Here is a 13,824-nt window from a genome sequence, read left to right on the forward strand (position 1 = left end):
CTTTGTCGTCAGGTGGAGCTGTGACCCAGGTCTTTGTCGTCAGGTGGAGCTGTGACCCAGGTCTTTGTCGTCAGGTGGAGCTGTGACCCAGGTCTTTGTCGTCAGGTGGAGCTGTGACCCAGGTCTTTGTCATCAGGTGGAGCTGTGACCCAGGTCTTTGTCAGGTGGAACTGTGATGTAAGGCAATTAGCCAAGATGTGCTTCCTAGACAAATAACAAATCATTGTTTCTGTGGTTAGAAATCATGCTGCTGTGTAGTAGAGTGGACATGGCTGGTCTGGTCTTACCTGAAGGGAAGATATGAAGCATTGGCGCCTGAGATCAGAGCCCTGTAGGCCTCCTCTGGGGTCTTCTTTAGGTAGATTACCTGGTAGATAGACAGAAGAGAAAGAGAGAAAAAGAAAGAGTGAGAGAGAGTAAGAGAGCGAGGCGAGAGAGCGAGACAGAGGAAGTGTGAAAGAACGCAGTTAGTAAACCATGGCTTGGAATCACTGAAGCCACAGTTTTCATTCCCTCATTTTGGTAATCCTTCAGCTTCCTGATTTACTCTGGTTTTGAAAATATTTGTTCTTAGAGCACTAATATAAAACAGTGAATATAATGAGGACAGGCAATATAACAGGGAGAGAGAGACATGGAGACATTGTGTCACATGAGATTCCTCAGGCATCAGCCTAAATAGGCCAGTAAGGGGCCAGACGGCATGGTCACAGCACGACAGGCTCTCCAAATGGAGGCCATACATAAACACACGGTAGCCAACTCATCCATCCACGAACGTGCTGCTCTCCCAACCCCAGGTCAGAAAAGCAGGGCTCATCTGAATCAACACCTCGGCATCCCACATCCATACAAGGAGTTGTAACGACAGAGAGTGGAGGGCAGAGACAAGCAACACGTCTGTTATTTCAGTTCCACTGAAGATGTAGAGAGTTAGGCAGAACTATGAACAAAGTAAACAAAGAACATTGACAAACCCCTGGAAATAACAAAACTGGTCTCAGAGCATTTCGTATTATTCTGTACGTAAATCCGGGACACTTCATTTAAAAAAATAAGAATTCAACATGTAAAGTATTGGTCCCATGTTTCATGAGCTGATATAAAAGATCCCAAAAATCCATACACACAAAAAGCTTACTTCTCTCAAATTTTGTGCACAAATTTGTTTACATCCCCATTAGTGAGCATTTCTCCTTTGCCATGAGAATCCATCCGACAGGTGTGGCATATCAAGAAGCTGATTAAACAGCATGATCATTACACAGGTGCACCTTGTGCTGGGGACAATAAAAGGCCACTCAAATGTGTTGTCACAGAACACAATGCCACTGATGTCTCAAATTCTGAGCGAGAGCGCAATTGCATGCTGACTGCAGGAATGTCCACCAGAGCTGTTGCCAGAGAATTGAATGCTCATTTCTCTACCATAAGCCGCCTCCAAAATCATTTTATAGAGTTTGGCACTAAGTCCAACCGGCCTCACAATGGCAGACCACGTGTATGGCGTCGTGTGGGCGAGCGGTTTGCTGATGTCAACGTTGTGAAAAGAGTGCCCCATGGTGGTGGTGGGGTTATGGGCAGGCATAAGCTACGGACAACGAACACAATTGCATTTTATCGATTGCAATTTGAATGCACAGAGATACCGTAAAGAGATCCTGAGGCCCATTGTCATGCGATTCATCCGCCGCCATCAACTCAACTTTCAGCATGATCATGCTGTGAACAAAAGATGCATATCTGTATTACCGGTCATGTGAAATCCATACATTAAGGCCTAATGAATTTATTTAAATTGACTGATATCTTTATATGAACTTTAACTCAGTAAAATTCTTGAAATTGGATTTGTTTACTTTGTTAAGTTTAGTCTAGGAGACCAGGCTGAAATAACAGGTCCGAACAGCCCCGGTGTGAAAATCTGGCCATTTTGCAAAGGTCGACTGAAAGATTTGCCTTGACTAGGAGGCTTGTATGGGAGAGTGGGCTTGTGTATGCAGTTTGTGTGTCAGTAGGTCTGGTGACATGGAGGCCAAGCAGTGCATGAAGCCTGTGTCCCCTCAGCAAATAGAACAGAGCTTTGTTATTCCTGCTCCCACTTCATGAAATATTCACCAGTCAGACAATTGGATACTGCTGAAATGCACCAGCTGAAATTCTACTGCTGGTGTTTGTGTGTGTGTTGTCCCACGTGATCCACGTGACACAGAATTTGGAGTCCCACAGGGACAGCTGTTCATCCCACACATATAATCCTCTTGGGTTCAAAGCGGGTCATTTGTATTAAAACATCTGTAACGAGAGCAGGGCCAGGACTCAACGGAGCCCACACAATCACCTGACCGGATCAATGTTGACCCACTTGGAGAGAAAAACAGGGAGGAAAGCCCTGCCACCTTCCCTGCACGTTCTCTCATTATTAAAGACAACACCATCCCCCTAGGCTAAATAGCTAGACACACAGCAGAACAGAGATTACAACATTGCAGACAAACCTCACATCCCATCTAAGTGGATAAACGCAGTTCGTCAGGCTCGATATTGATTTCTGAATGCTATGTCTTCTGCGTGCATTTGTGAGCCAATGACTCGTGCAGAGGGAAGAAATTATGTGGCCTGGTTTTGAAAGAGGTGCTGATATTTCAGTGTCATTGAATGAGGAGTTCATATTGGGCTTCGGGTCAGGGTTCAGGCTAAATTTAGCGGAGCGTTTCGCCTTGTGCATCTACCCTTGAGAGATTGTCTAGGAAGGAATAAATGACATCAGCTTTAATAGGGTCACTGAGTGACAGATTAGACACACCATCATTGCAATTCAACTCCCACAACCCACAAGGTCAGTCTCCTATTGGCCAATACAGGAAATGTAAACGGAATAGTGACAGGATCTATTTGGTGAGTGGATCAAATCCTATTTTTGGTTGGAAAGCACTGTACATACATTATTTCTAGCATGGACAGACATTGACAAGCATTTGATCATGTGTCAATATGGCTAGTGTCTAGACATGCTGACAGGACTAAACTAGCATGGGACTTTGTGAACAGCTAGGATAGCATGTTGTACTGGGTTCACCTCAGGGGTGGGTGTGTTTGGGGGCGGGGGGGTATTATGGCATGCAACTGTCCTCCTGCCACTGTCAACCAGGATTAGAAGCCAAATCCAGATTATAATCCAGCAAGGCCCCTGCTGCAACGATGCTTCAACTCTCCTCCCAGAGCTATGAGACTGGGGCCCTGCCTGGGTTGCTAACAAGACAGTTCTGGGGACCAAGGTCCTTATTCAATCCAACCCTGGCCATTATAAGAATACACATTGGGATGTATATAGACTAGCTAGTTAAGAAAACCATGTTTACCGTGAGAAACTCAACAACTGCATTTTACCAATCACTGTCATAGCCATTAAGGGCCAAAACCAGAAGGGTTGATATAGCCTATATCATGTTTCTAGTCCAGGCAGGGCATCACAATGGAAAAATATTCAGAGAAGGGCCTTAAATTACATGCAAAGTATGTCATGACAGTTGCTGTTCCTCTGTCTGTTCCATTGGGGTAAGGACTGGGCACAGTCCACTGAGTAAATACTAGTGACCCACATTGCCTGAGAAGATCATCATCATGCCATCGCCTGGCTCTGTCATAAGGCATGTCCTCATCATAGCATAACAGAAGAACCGGATAAATCCCCTCATTTACTGCCATGTGACAGAGCGGCCAGCTGGCAAGGGATGCCGTCACACATTACAGTCAAGGCTGGTATCTGACGGAGTGAAAGGACAGCCTTCAACCATGGCTGGCAGCAAGAGACCAAATGAATAGGGACTAATGCAACAGGAGCTGCTGGGCATTCAAAGGGGGCAGGAAGATGGGGCCACTGTGGCAGGACAATAGGGCTGTCTATTGCAGTCCTCTCCCATCCGTTTCTCCAAGAGTCAGAGAGAGACCTGGCTGGAAGGGGTTGTGCCACCTTAAAAGGAAAATCAACACTGACTGAAAGTAGACCTGAAAAAAAGGCCTGGGTCGACAACAATACTGCAGATACAACAAAAACAACATGCTAGGGGAAAAGTGCATTGGGGCCATCTGGGTACATTGATACTAATGCAAAATGAGTTGAGCTGCATTTTTTTGAGGAGTGCAGCATGACGCAACGGCCCAAAATAAGCTTTTTTCTCCTTGCCTAACTTCCTTCCCTGCAGAGAGAGGACAGTGAGAGATAGGAGGGAATACTCACAGCATAGGCAGCGATTAAAACCGCTGCATTAGCCCTTTTCCGCTGGTCAAAGCTGGTGTAGTGTACGATTCGCTTTCTGGTCAGTGTGAACGACTGCAGACAAAAGGAGAAAATACACGTCAGAAAAAACTAAATCACATTCATTTAGAACCTCTTCACATTAAAGTTATTTAGATTAGAATCATTAATAAAGATATGCACAAACACTGGATGACTCACAGCAAACTCAACTAAACCACGTCTAAACAACAACTGTTAGGTGACCAAAGGTTGTACAGTACTGTGTATGATGTATTTCTATCTAGCTTAGAAATACACTAGTCCTATAAATACTAGTGGTAATGAAACATACAGAAATCAACAACGATAAACTCGGCAGCCTCCTATTTTGCACTCAAAGAGAAAGACGCAAGAATGTGGCAAGTTTGGGTCTAATTAATAGACCTAAAGGCACATCTGGTTCTGGCTTGTATATGATATTACATTAGGCTATATTATTTGGACAGATGCAGATAGACGCTGACGTAGCTGCTGCTCAGACGCTCAGGACACCACCGATCTGCTAGGGATGCAGGAAGAGGAGCCGCTGGCAGAACAGGTGGGCTGCCGGTGTGTGCCGCTGTCAGTGTTCTCGTTCAGAATCACTGCCCGAGTCGGCCAAAGCACTCAGAAGCAGCACAGGCAAGCTAGAAGATAGACGCATCCATCCATACACACAGTCACTACTACACACGGCTAAATCAGCAATATGAGGAACAGCATGCTTGAGTCTCTAGCCTAAGTGAAGTTTGGTATGGAAATGAAACCACAAAGGCTTGTAAGGACAAACCCAGTCCCCCCCCCACCCATTGTGGGTCATCATGCAAATTATGTTTACAGGGGTGGATCCCAAAATACATGTGTAAAGTGATAAACTAATTAAGTCAGTTGTGCTAGACATTTTATAGTTAAAGTAGCATGTTGCCTTTTTTTCCTCCTATGACAAAACAAAAGCTGATTCAAAGGGGGTGTGGCAGATTTCAAAACTCTTCCACAAAGGACTATCCTCAATGAAAAGGTGGCCATCGAGGAGGGGAGGTCACTTTGACCAGTTTCTTGGTCACAGAGAAGAGAGGACGGAGGTGAGAGGGTGGAGGATGGACTTTTGCACAAATGAGAAAAATGCCAATACCATCATCTAAGCCTGAGGGAAGCAACCTAGTTCTTGCATTCAATGGCAACAATATGCTAGTCTTCATAGGAAAAAAATGCTATATCACAGAAAAATTTAGCCTACTGTCAGTGTTTCCAGTACATTGATGGCTATGAGCAATAGGACATAGCCTACAATGCACTGTGGGGGAAATAGACCCAATCTGCTCTAATACTTTCACTTTATATGTAAAATACTTCAACAGACTAACAAGGCTTCTAGAGGATGTAGGCCTCTGGGTAAAGGTCAGGGTTAAAACAGGTGAACTGCGTCGCTAAGCAGGTTAAGCCAGACCAACCGGAAGCCAGGCCAGACACAAGCATGAGTGGTGAGAGGATGTGGAAATAGGGTAGGTGAGTGGGGGCAACACATATCAAATGGGCTCTGTAAGCCCCAGATCAAGTCCCACAGTTGTGGGATGTTCACATCCTCCAAACGGTGTCATTTCTCAAATCAGGGTTGTCCACTTTTCCTGTCGTTTTTTTTACATCTCAGCTTTCATGTACCAGATCCAAACCAATGGAGGATCTAAGGAATGCTGTCCCTAAGGCAACACACTGTTCACAACACAAACATTGGAGGGCAAAGCGTGGTGGCGTGGACGGGGAGGGAGGGAGAGACAGCCATAAAAACATCATGCTTGCTTGAGACTTTACCTTCAACACTGACCAACACCTACATATGACAGACCTACAGATCGTCTGCTTCAACAGAAAAATGACAGGACAAAAAGACGCAGAACCTCTATTAATGAAACTCTCCTTCTGAGAGCAACATTCACATGGGGGTAGAAAGGCATGAGTTAGACAAAATTGGCAACTTTATTGGTGTGCGTGTCTGGGAAGTTGGGAGCTCCCCTTGACCAGGGTCTTATGAGAAGGTTTTGGCCAGGTGGGCTTTTAAAAAGGGCAATTGAGAGCTAAAAATTGAGTAGGCATAGCGAGAACTTCACATCTCCTTTACCTCACATACCTCTGAATATAATTGAGATTGCTGAACAATAAACATATTGGGAGAATTTAAGCACCCAGAATGACAACAATAACTCAAATACTCAGGTTAGCCTAACAGCAACTGAATTCATGTAAAAATTGGCATTAGTGTCATAAATCGTGAACAGCAGAATTGTTGTTACGCCTCCTGGATAAAAGACAGGCCCTGATTGAACTCAAATTATTTATAATGCACATCCACAAACAAGAACAAAGACAGCTTTATAAACAACATGCCATGTACTTGACAGGCATGACCACTAAAATGATTTTAACTAGCTAGGTTTCCACCCAATCGGCAACAGATTTTTATGCAAATATTCTCAAATATGCATTTAAACAACATTTTCCCACCGGAGATGTGTTTCCATCAAATTGACTTGATGGGGATAAAAGAATGTGCGTGATGACGTTGTGCACATAAAAATCCCTTTTTGCGGTTAAATCCCCCATGTAACGAATAAAGTTAAATGGGTTTCCATTGTATTTTCTACTCTACTGACAGTTTTCTCACAAAAATGTTTGCGTTACATAGCAAGTGTCCCCACGCTAATATTGGCATGTGCGAGGTAGCCAACAGCTCGCATATACTGTGCTGGTATAGCCTACATGAGATTATTATGGACAAAAGGGCAAGATTATTTGTTTGTCAAATGGCAAGCATTGATGATCCTGTCACCTGAATAAAACCATGGATATTTAATAGAAAGAAGCATCAAGCTCATCACCTTGCACTTTCACCACCCTGTGAAGGTCATCATAACTTATTTCATCTCTATCCTAATAAACAGCATGCTTTCCTGACGAGTTTAAGGAGGACCACACAACATGTCATCATGTGACTCCAAGTTTACTTCACTTTTATGCGCAAATATTGATAGTCATATCGATTCCACCAACATTTTACGCAGACAGAACGATCCCACCTTGTCTAGCATATTTTGTTTTGTCAACATTTGGAAAGTTTACCGACAAATATTCTGTTTCCATCAGGCCTGTAATGAGAATTTCTATCAGATATTTACTTTACTCGCATAAAAAGGTAAGATGGAAACCTATTTATAGATTTAAAAAAAAATTATAATACTTTCATTTTAATTGACTATGCCAATAGGCATGGACTTTTTTTTCTGGATGTCGACCACACACTTATCAATAGTGGTAGCCTAATAAATCACTGCAGATTTTGGTTGCACCGAACATGACAAACAGTAGTATCTAAACATACTTCGGGGAGGCTCCAGAAAAAAACAAAATATACAGTTTACCTATGTTCCTGAAATTGGTTTGTGACCAATGTTCCCTCAAATTTTCGTCATAGAGCAAATTTCAGGTCTGCTGAGCACAAACTTCAACTTTCAGAAAATGCTGTGCAACTTCCAACGTGCATTTACTGTGAACACTGAGTCTGTACCCGCTTTAAGTTAGAGTTTTAACAGTGACCAAGTTGGCTACTGTGGCTATTTGATCATAATGTAGGCCTACCGGAGTGTCCTACCATCAAAAACAATGGAGAAAATGCATCCCATAACATTGATAGAAGAGCTATTTCCTTCAGCCTACAGTAGCAATGTGTGGTGTTCAATGTAGGCCTACATTCCATGAGACTTCTGAAACACGCAGGGCTCGACATGAACCTGTTCATCCACTTGTCCGTCAGACAAGGAGGTGACTGAAAATGTTTGGGTTGTTTATTGCTGCATGCAGCTCTTAGGTTGATCTCAAAAGAAGCACATCTACTCATGACCACAGCTGTAAACACAGTCCAGTTCAAAGTAAACGACACAGATCCACATATTGCATGGTCTATTTGCATATAGGCCTACTGCAACTTTGATTGTTTATGCCGGTCTGTGTACTGTAGAGTACAGGCCGAGTCATGACCATGAGACCCATATAACAAAACCTCTTGCGTAGTTTGTTTAGTTTCTGTAAGTTGCATCGAAAGTGGCTAATATTGGGCAGATTCTATCACACTTGCCACAGTAAGGGGAAATGTTGATAGTGTTAACTAACAGGGAAAACTCTAGAAAGGTGAGTGAAATTGAATCTCGTGCTTCTCTCCATGAGCTGATAGTTGTTCTGCACTCTTGCCCCGGGGAGCTGCGCGGCAGTCTATGGCTACTTCACACCTGTGCAGGCACACAGCTTAGAAGGAACAATGTTCGTGAGGCAGACAGGCATCAAGGCATTCAGATACTGTTTGATTGAATGTTAGAATGGGCTAAATGAGTTACCTAAGTAAGTGTGGTATAATTGTCAGTGCCAGTACCTCCGAAACGGACGGCCTCCTGGGTTTTTCACGCACAACATTTTCTAGGGTTTACCGAGAATGGTGCGACAAATAAAAAACATCCAGTCAGTGGCAGTCCTGAGAGCAAAAACAGCTCGTTGATGAGAGGTCAAAGGCGAATGGCAAGAATCATGCAAGCGGGCCACAAACAGGCAAATAACAGAGCAGTACAACAGTGGTGTGCAGAACAGCATATCGGAACGCAACAGTCCTTGTCACGGATGGGCTATTGCAGCAGACGACCACACCGGGTTCCACTCCTTTCAGCTAAAAACAAGAAGCGACTCCAGTAGGCACGTGATCACCAAAACTGGACAATTAAGGAGTAGAAAATGAACACCTGGTCCAACGAATCCCTGTTCCTGTTCCGTCATGCTGATGTCAGAGTCAGGATTTGGCGTAAGCAGCATGATTCCATGGCCCCATCCTGCCTGGTACAGCCTGGTGGCAGTGGTGTAATGGTGTGGGGAATGTTTTTCTTCCACACGTTAGGTCATTTGATACCAAACGAACAACATCTCCATGCCCTGAAGAATTCAAGCTGTTCTGGAGGCAAAGGGGAGTCCAACCTAGTACTAGATGGGTGTACCTAATAAACTGGCCAATGAGTGAATATTGTAGTCTACACTACGAGCTGGAGCAGATTGTGTCAGCCCACACAGATTATCCTGGCATCTCTAATGACTCTGTGTCTGAGGGAAAGTGCCAACACAGCTTTGGGACAGGTGAGTCAGTGGCTAAAAACAGAAAGCCAATTACTTTGCCAAAGCTTTGATTTAAATGGTCTGAGGACTTGTGCTTTATCCATTAATTCCATACCTACCCTTCAAGTTTCACAATGGTTTTAAAATGACACGCAGACAAAGAGAAAAAAAGATGCTCATATACTACAGCTAGAGGCCTCTCTGTATTTAGTATTGTCCTAGCAAGTAGCTAAACTCTAGCCGAGGGGGCAGTGTGTGGGTTTTGTAATTATCTAATAACTAACCCCATAAACTACACTACTGTATGTGTTGGCATGTTTTCAAATGCCACAGACCTTGCGGTTGTTGTCAATGAGGGCGTGTGAAGTAGAACTACATAAATTGGTTTTGTTTTCACAGATCCATAATGTACATTCTTAATGAGGGAAGAAAGGCATGAACAGAGAGGCACATGACTTACCTTCAGCTTTTTGTTGAGTTTACAGCTGTATCTGAATAGCATGGCTAGATTGAGTGGTCCAAAATCCGCATAGAAGCTGAAATATAATTAACATTAAAAAATGTCAGACTGGACTGGTTAAAACATTTTCATTCATGATAGAACTGCCTAATATTGAGATGACTTAGCTATCCTAATTCAGGAATGAAGCCCATCTGTTATATTTCTTATCAATTAAATTATTGTATTGAACTACAATTTTGTGTTTTACTTTCCTGTTCACAAGTTCAACAGGGAGAGTTATCAAACGCTTGCATTATGTAAACCCGGTATTCCCAAACGGGTACACGTAGACCCGGGGCTAAAGCAAATAAAAATAAGATTCCCTTTTAAAAAATATATATAGTTTTTTTCCCCCTTCACATTTTCAAACAGTCCATTTATATTTTCCAACGGGGCTATACATTTGGGTGAGGTTTTTTTCTCGCCTGAGTATCCTCGTTTCACTGCCAAAAATAAAATTAAACCATCTAGTGTTCAGCGAAATAACAACAAAATGTAAAATACAGGTAGCCTAGTCAAATAATTAACATCCAATCGCATGAACCGTTACTCTCTCGCGGGAATTACACTAACGGTCCATATGTAGCTGCTGCTCATGTTGGTATCTGTAACGGTTCATGACAGGGAGACATAGTGGAGACATAGTGGAGACATAGTGGAGACATAGTGGAGACATAGTGGAGACATAGTGGAGACATAGTGGAGACATAGTGGAGACATAGTGGAGTGGGAGACATGACAGGGAGACATAGTGGAGTGGTAACATGCATGCAAGCAGTTGCTCCTGATGCCACTTGGGGGCACTGCAGTATCCACTGAGAGGCTCTTGCTGCCAAGGGAATGCCTGACAGCTTGAAAGACGTTTTGGACACTACAGTGAAAATGGCTAACTTTGTTAAAGCAAGGCCCCTGAAGTCTCCTGTATTTTCTGCATTATGCAATGATATGGGCAGCGGCCATGTAACGCTTTGCTTATCAAGGGGCAAAGTATTGACACAGTATTAACAAGTTTTTTTTTTTTTTTTTATTGAGAGAAGAACTTAAAAGTTTCCTTTACAGATGATCATTTTCACTTGTCTGACTACTTGCACGATGACGAGTTTCTCATTAGACTGGCCTATCTGGGTGAAGTTTTTTCTTGCCCGAATTATCAGAATCTAGGATTACAGGGACTCTCCGCAACTATATTCAATGTGTGGTACAAAATTGAGGCTATGAAGTTGGAGTTCTTTACTGTCTGCATTAACAAGGACAACACACAGGTCTTTCCATCATTTGTATGATTTATTGTGTACAAATGAACTCAAGCTTACGGACAATGTCAAATGTGATATAGCGAAGCACCTGAGTGAGTTGGGTACGCAATTACGCAGGTACTTTCCCAAAAAGAATGACACAAACAACTGGATTCGTTATACCTTTCATGTCCTGCCTCCAGTCCACTTACCGATATCTGAACAAGAGAGCCTCATGAAAATTGCAACAAGCGGTTCTGTGAAAACTGAATTTAATCAGAAGCCACTGCCAGATTTCTGGATTGGGCTGCGCTCAGAGTATTCTGCCTTGGAAAATCGCGCTGTTAAGACTAGAGGTCAACCAGTTACGATTTTTCAACGCCGATACCGATTATTGGAGGACCAAAAAAAGCCGATTAAATCGATCGAGAGATATATATATATATATATAGATATAATAATGGCAATTACAACAGTACTGAATGAACAATGAACACTTATTTTAACTTAATATAATACATCAATAAAATCTATTTAGTCTCAAATAATGAAACATGTTCAATTTGGTTTAAATAATGCAAAAACAAAGTGTTGGAGAAGAAAGTAAAAGTGCAATATGTACCATGTAAAAAAGCTAACGTTTAAGTTCCTTGCTCAGAACATGAGAACATATGAATGCTGGTGGTTCCTTTTAACATGAGTCTTCAATATTCCCAGGTAAGAGGTTTTAGGTTGTAGTTATTATAGAAATATTTCTCTCTATACCATTTGTATTTCATATACCTTTGACTATTGGATGTTCTTATAGGCACTATAGTATTGCCAGCCTAATCTCGGGAGTTGATAGGCTTGAAGTCATAAACAGCGCAATGCTTGAAGCACAGCGCTGCTGGAAAATGCAGGAAAGTGCTGTTTGAATGAATGTTTACGAGCCTGCTGCTGCCTACCACAGCTCAGTCAGACTGCTCTATGAAATATCAAATCATAGACTTAATTATAATAACACACAGAAATACGAGCCTTAGGTCATTAATATGGTCAAATCCGGAAAATATAATTTAGAAATAAAAAACGTTTCTTTTTTCTTTTGGTGAAATACGCAACCGTTCCGTATTTTATCTAACAGGTGGCATCCCTAAGTCTAAATATTGCTGTTACATTGCGCAACCTTCAATGTCATAATTATTTACAATTCTGGCAAATGAATTACGGTCTTTGTTCGGAAGAAATGGTCTTCACACAGTTCGCAACGAGCCAGGCAGCCGAAACTGCTGGATATACCCTGACTCTGCTTGCACAAAACGCAAGAGAAATTACACAATTTCCCTAGTTAAAAGAAGTTCATGTTAGCAGGCAATATTAACTAAATATGCAGGTCTAAAAATATATACTTGTGTATTGATTTTAAGAAAGGCATTGATGTTTATGGTTAGGTACACAGGTGCAACGACAGTGCTTTTTTCGCAAATGCTCTTGTTAATTCATTACCAGTTTGGCGAAGTAGGCTGTGATTCGATGATAAATTACGAGGCACCGCATCAATTATATGCAACGCAGGACAAGCTAGATAAACTAGTAATATCATCAACCATGTGTAGTTAACTAGTGATTATGTTAAGATTAATAGTTTTTTATAAGATAAGTTTAATGCTAGCTAGCAACTTACCTTGGCTCCTTGCTGCACTCGCATAACAGGTGGTCAGCCTGTCACTCAGTCTCCTCCTGGAGTGCAATGTAATCAGCCATAATTGGTGTCCAAAAATGCAGATTACCGATTGTTATGAAAACTTGAAATCGTCCCTAATTAATCGACCTATAGTTAAGACACTGATGCCCTTTGCAACCACGTACCTATGTGAGAGTGGATTCTCAGCCCTCACTAGCATGAAAACTAAATACAGGCACAGACTGTGTGGAAAATGATTTAAGACAGACTCTCTCCAATACAACATTGCAGAGTTAAGTGCATCCTTTCAGCACACCCTTCTCATTAATCTGTGGTGAGTTATTCAACATTTTTGATGAACAAATAAGGTTTTATATGTAAGATAGCTAAATAAAGAGCAAAATGGTTTATTATTATTATTTGTGCCCTGATCCTATAAGAGCTCTTTGTCACTTCCCACGAGCAGGGTTGTGACAAACTCACACTTCTTCAAACAGTCAACCTCCAGCTGCGTACCAAGGCACCAGGGTCAGTTCACTTTCAAATGTTGTTTTTTTGCCATCAGGCTTACAATGATGGCAAAAAACAACATTTGAAAGTGCACTTACCCTGGTGCCTTGGTACGCAGCTGGAGGTTGAATGTTTGAAGAGGTACAGGACTATAAAAAGTTTGGGAACCACTGATGTAAACCATTGGTCTACTCCAAGCCGAGTGGAACACAATGGCTTTATTAATCTGAATTGGAAAACGTTCAATTAAAAGCTGTTACATAATTGCAGTGAAAGCTCTTCAGCAGCCCCAGCGACACTTGTTGGCTCTGTCCAGTGGACCGTTGCTAAACAAATGCATTGAAGCTAATGAAAGTGCGAAGAGACTGCGAGGGAGAACAAAACTTACTTTTCATAGATAAATTCGTCATCTGTGCAGAAGTAGTGCGTGTTTGCAGTGCTTTTTGGCTTGCTTCTTAGGGTAGCAAAATATAATCGATCTGAAGAAGAA

General features: G+C 42.3%; 1 protein-coding gene across 6 annotated transcripts in view; it reads right to left on the bottom strand.

Moving 5' to 3' along the window:
- The window catches only part of LOC115151628 (dual specificity protein phosphatase CDC14AB), a 66,886-nt gene that overhangs the window by 48,116 nt on the left and 4,946 nt on the right, over positions 1 to 13,824 (bottom strand). For all 6 annotated transcript variants that reach the window (XM_029695717.1, XM_029695719.1, XM_029695716.1 and 3 more), the window contains exons 2-5: positions 13,723 to 13,813; positions 9,882 to 9,957; positions 4,241 to 4,333; positions 288 to 367 (exon numbers count right to left, since the gene is read on the bottom strand). In XM_029695717.1, the coding sequence (XP_029551577.1) occupies positions 288 to 367; positions 4,241 to 4,333; positions 9,882 to 9,957; positions 13,723 to 13,813 (340 nt within the window). The remainder of the gene's footprint in view (positions 1 to 287; positions 368 to 4,240; positions 4,334 to 9,881; positions 9,958 to 13,722; positions 13,814 to 13,824) is intronic.

Source organism: Salmo trutta, chromosome 17, assembly GCF_901001165.1.
Source record: "Salmo trutta chromosome 17, fSalTru1.1, whole genome shotgun sequence".
Lineage (NCBI taxonomy): Eukaryota > Metazoa > Chordata > Actinopteri > Salmoniformes > Salmonidae > Salmo > Salmo trutta.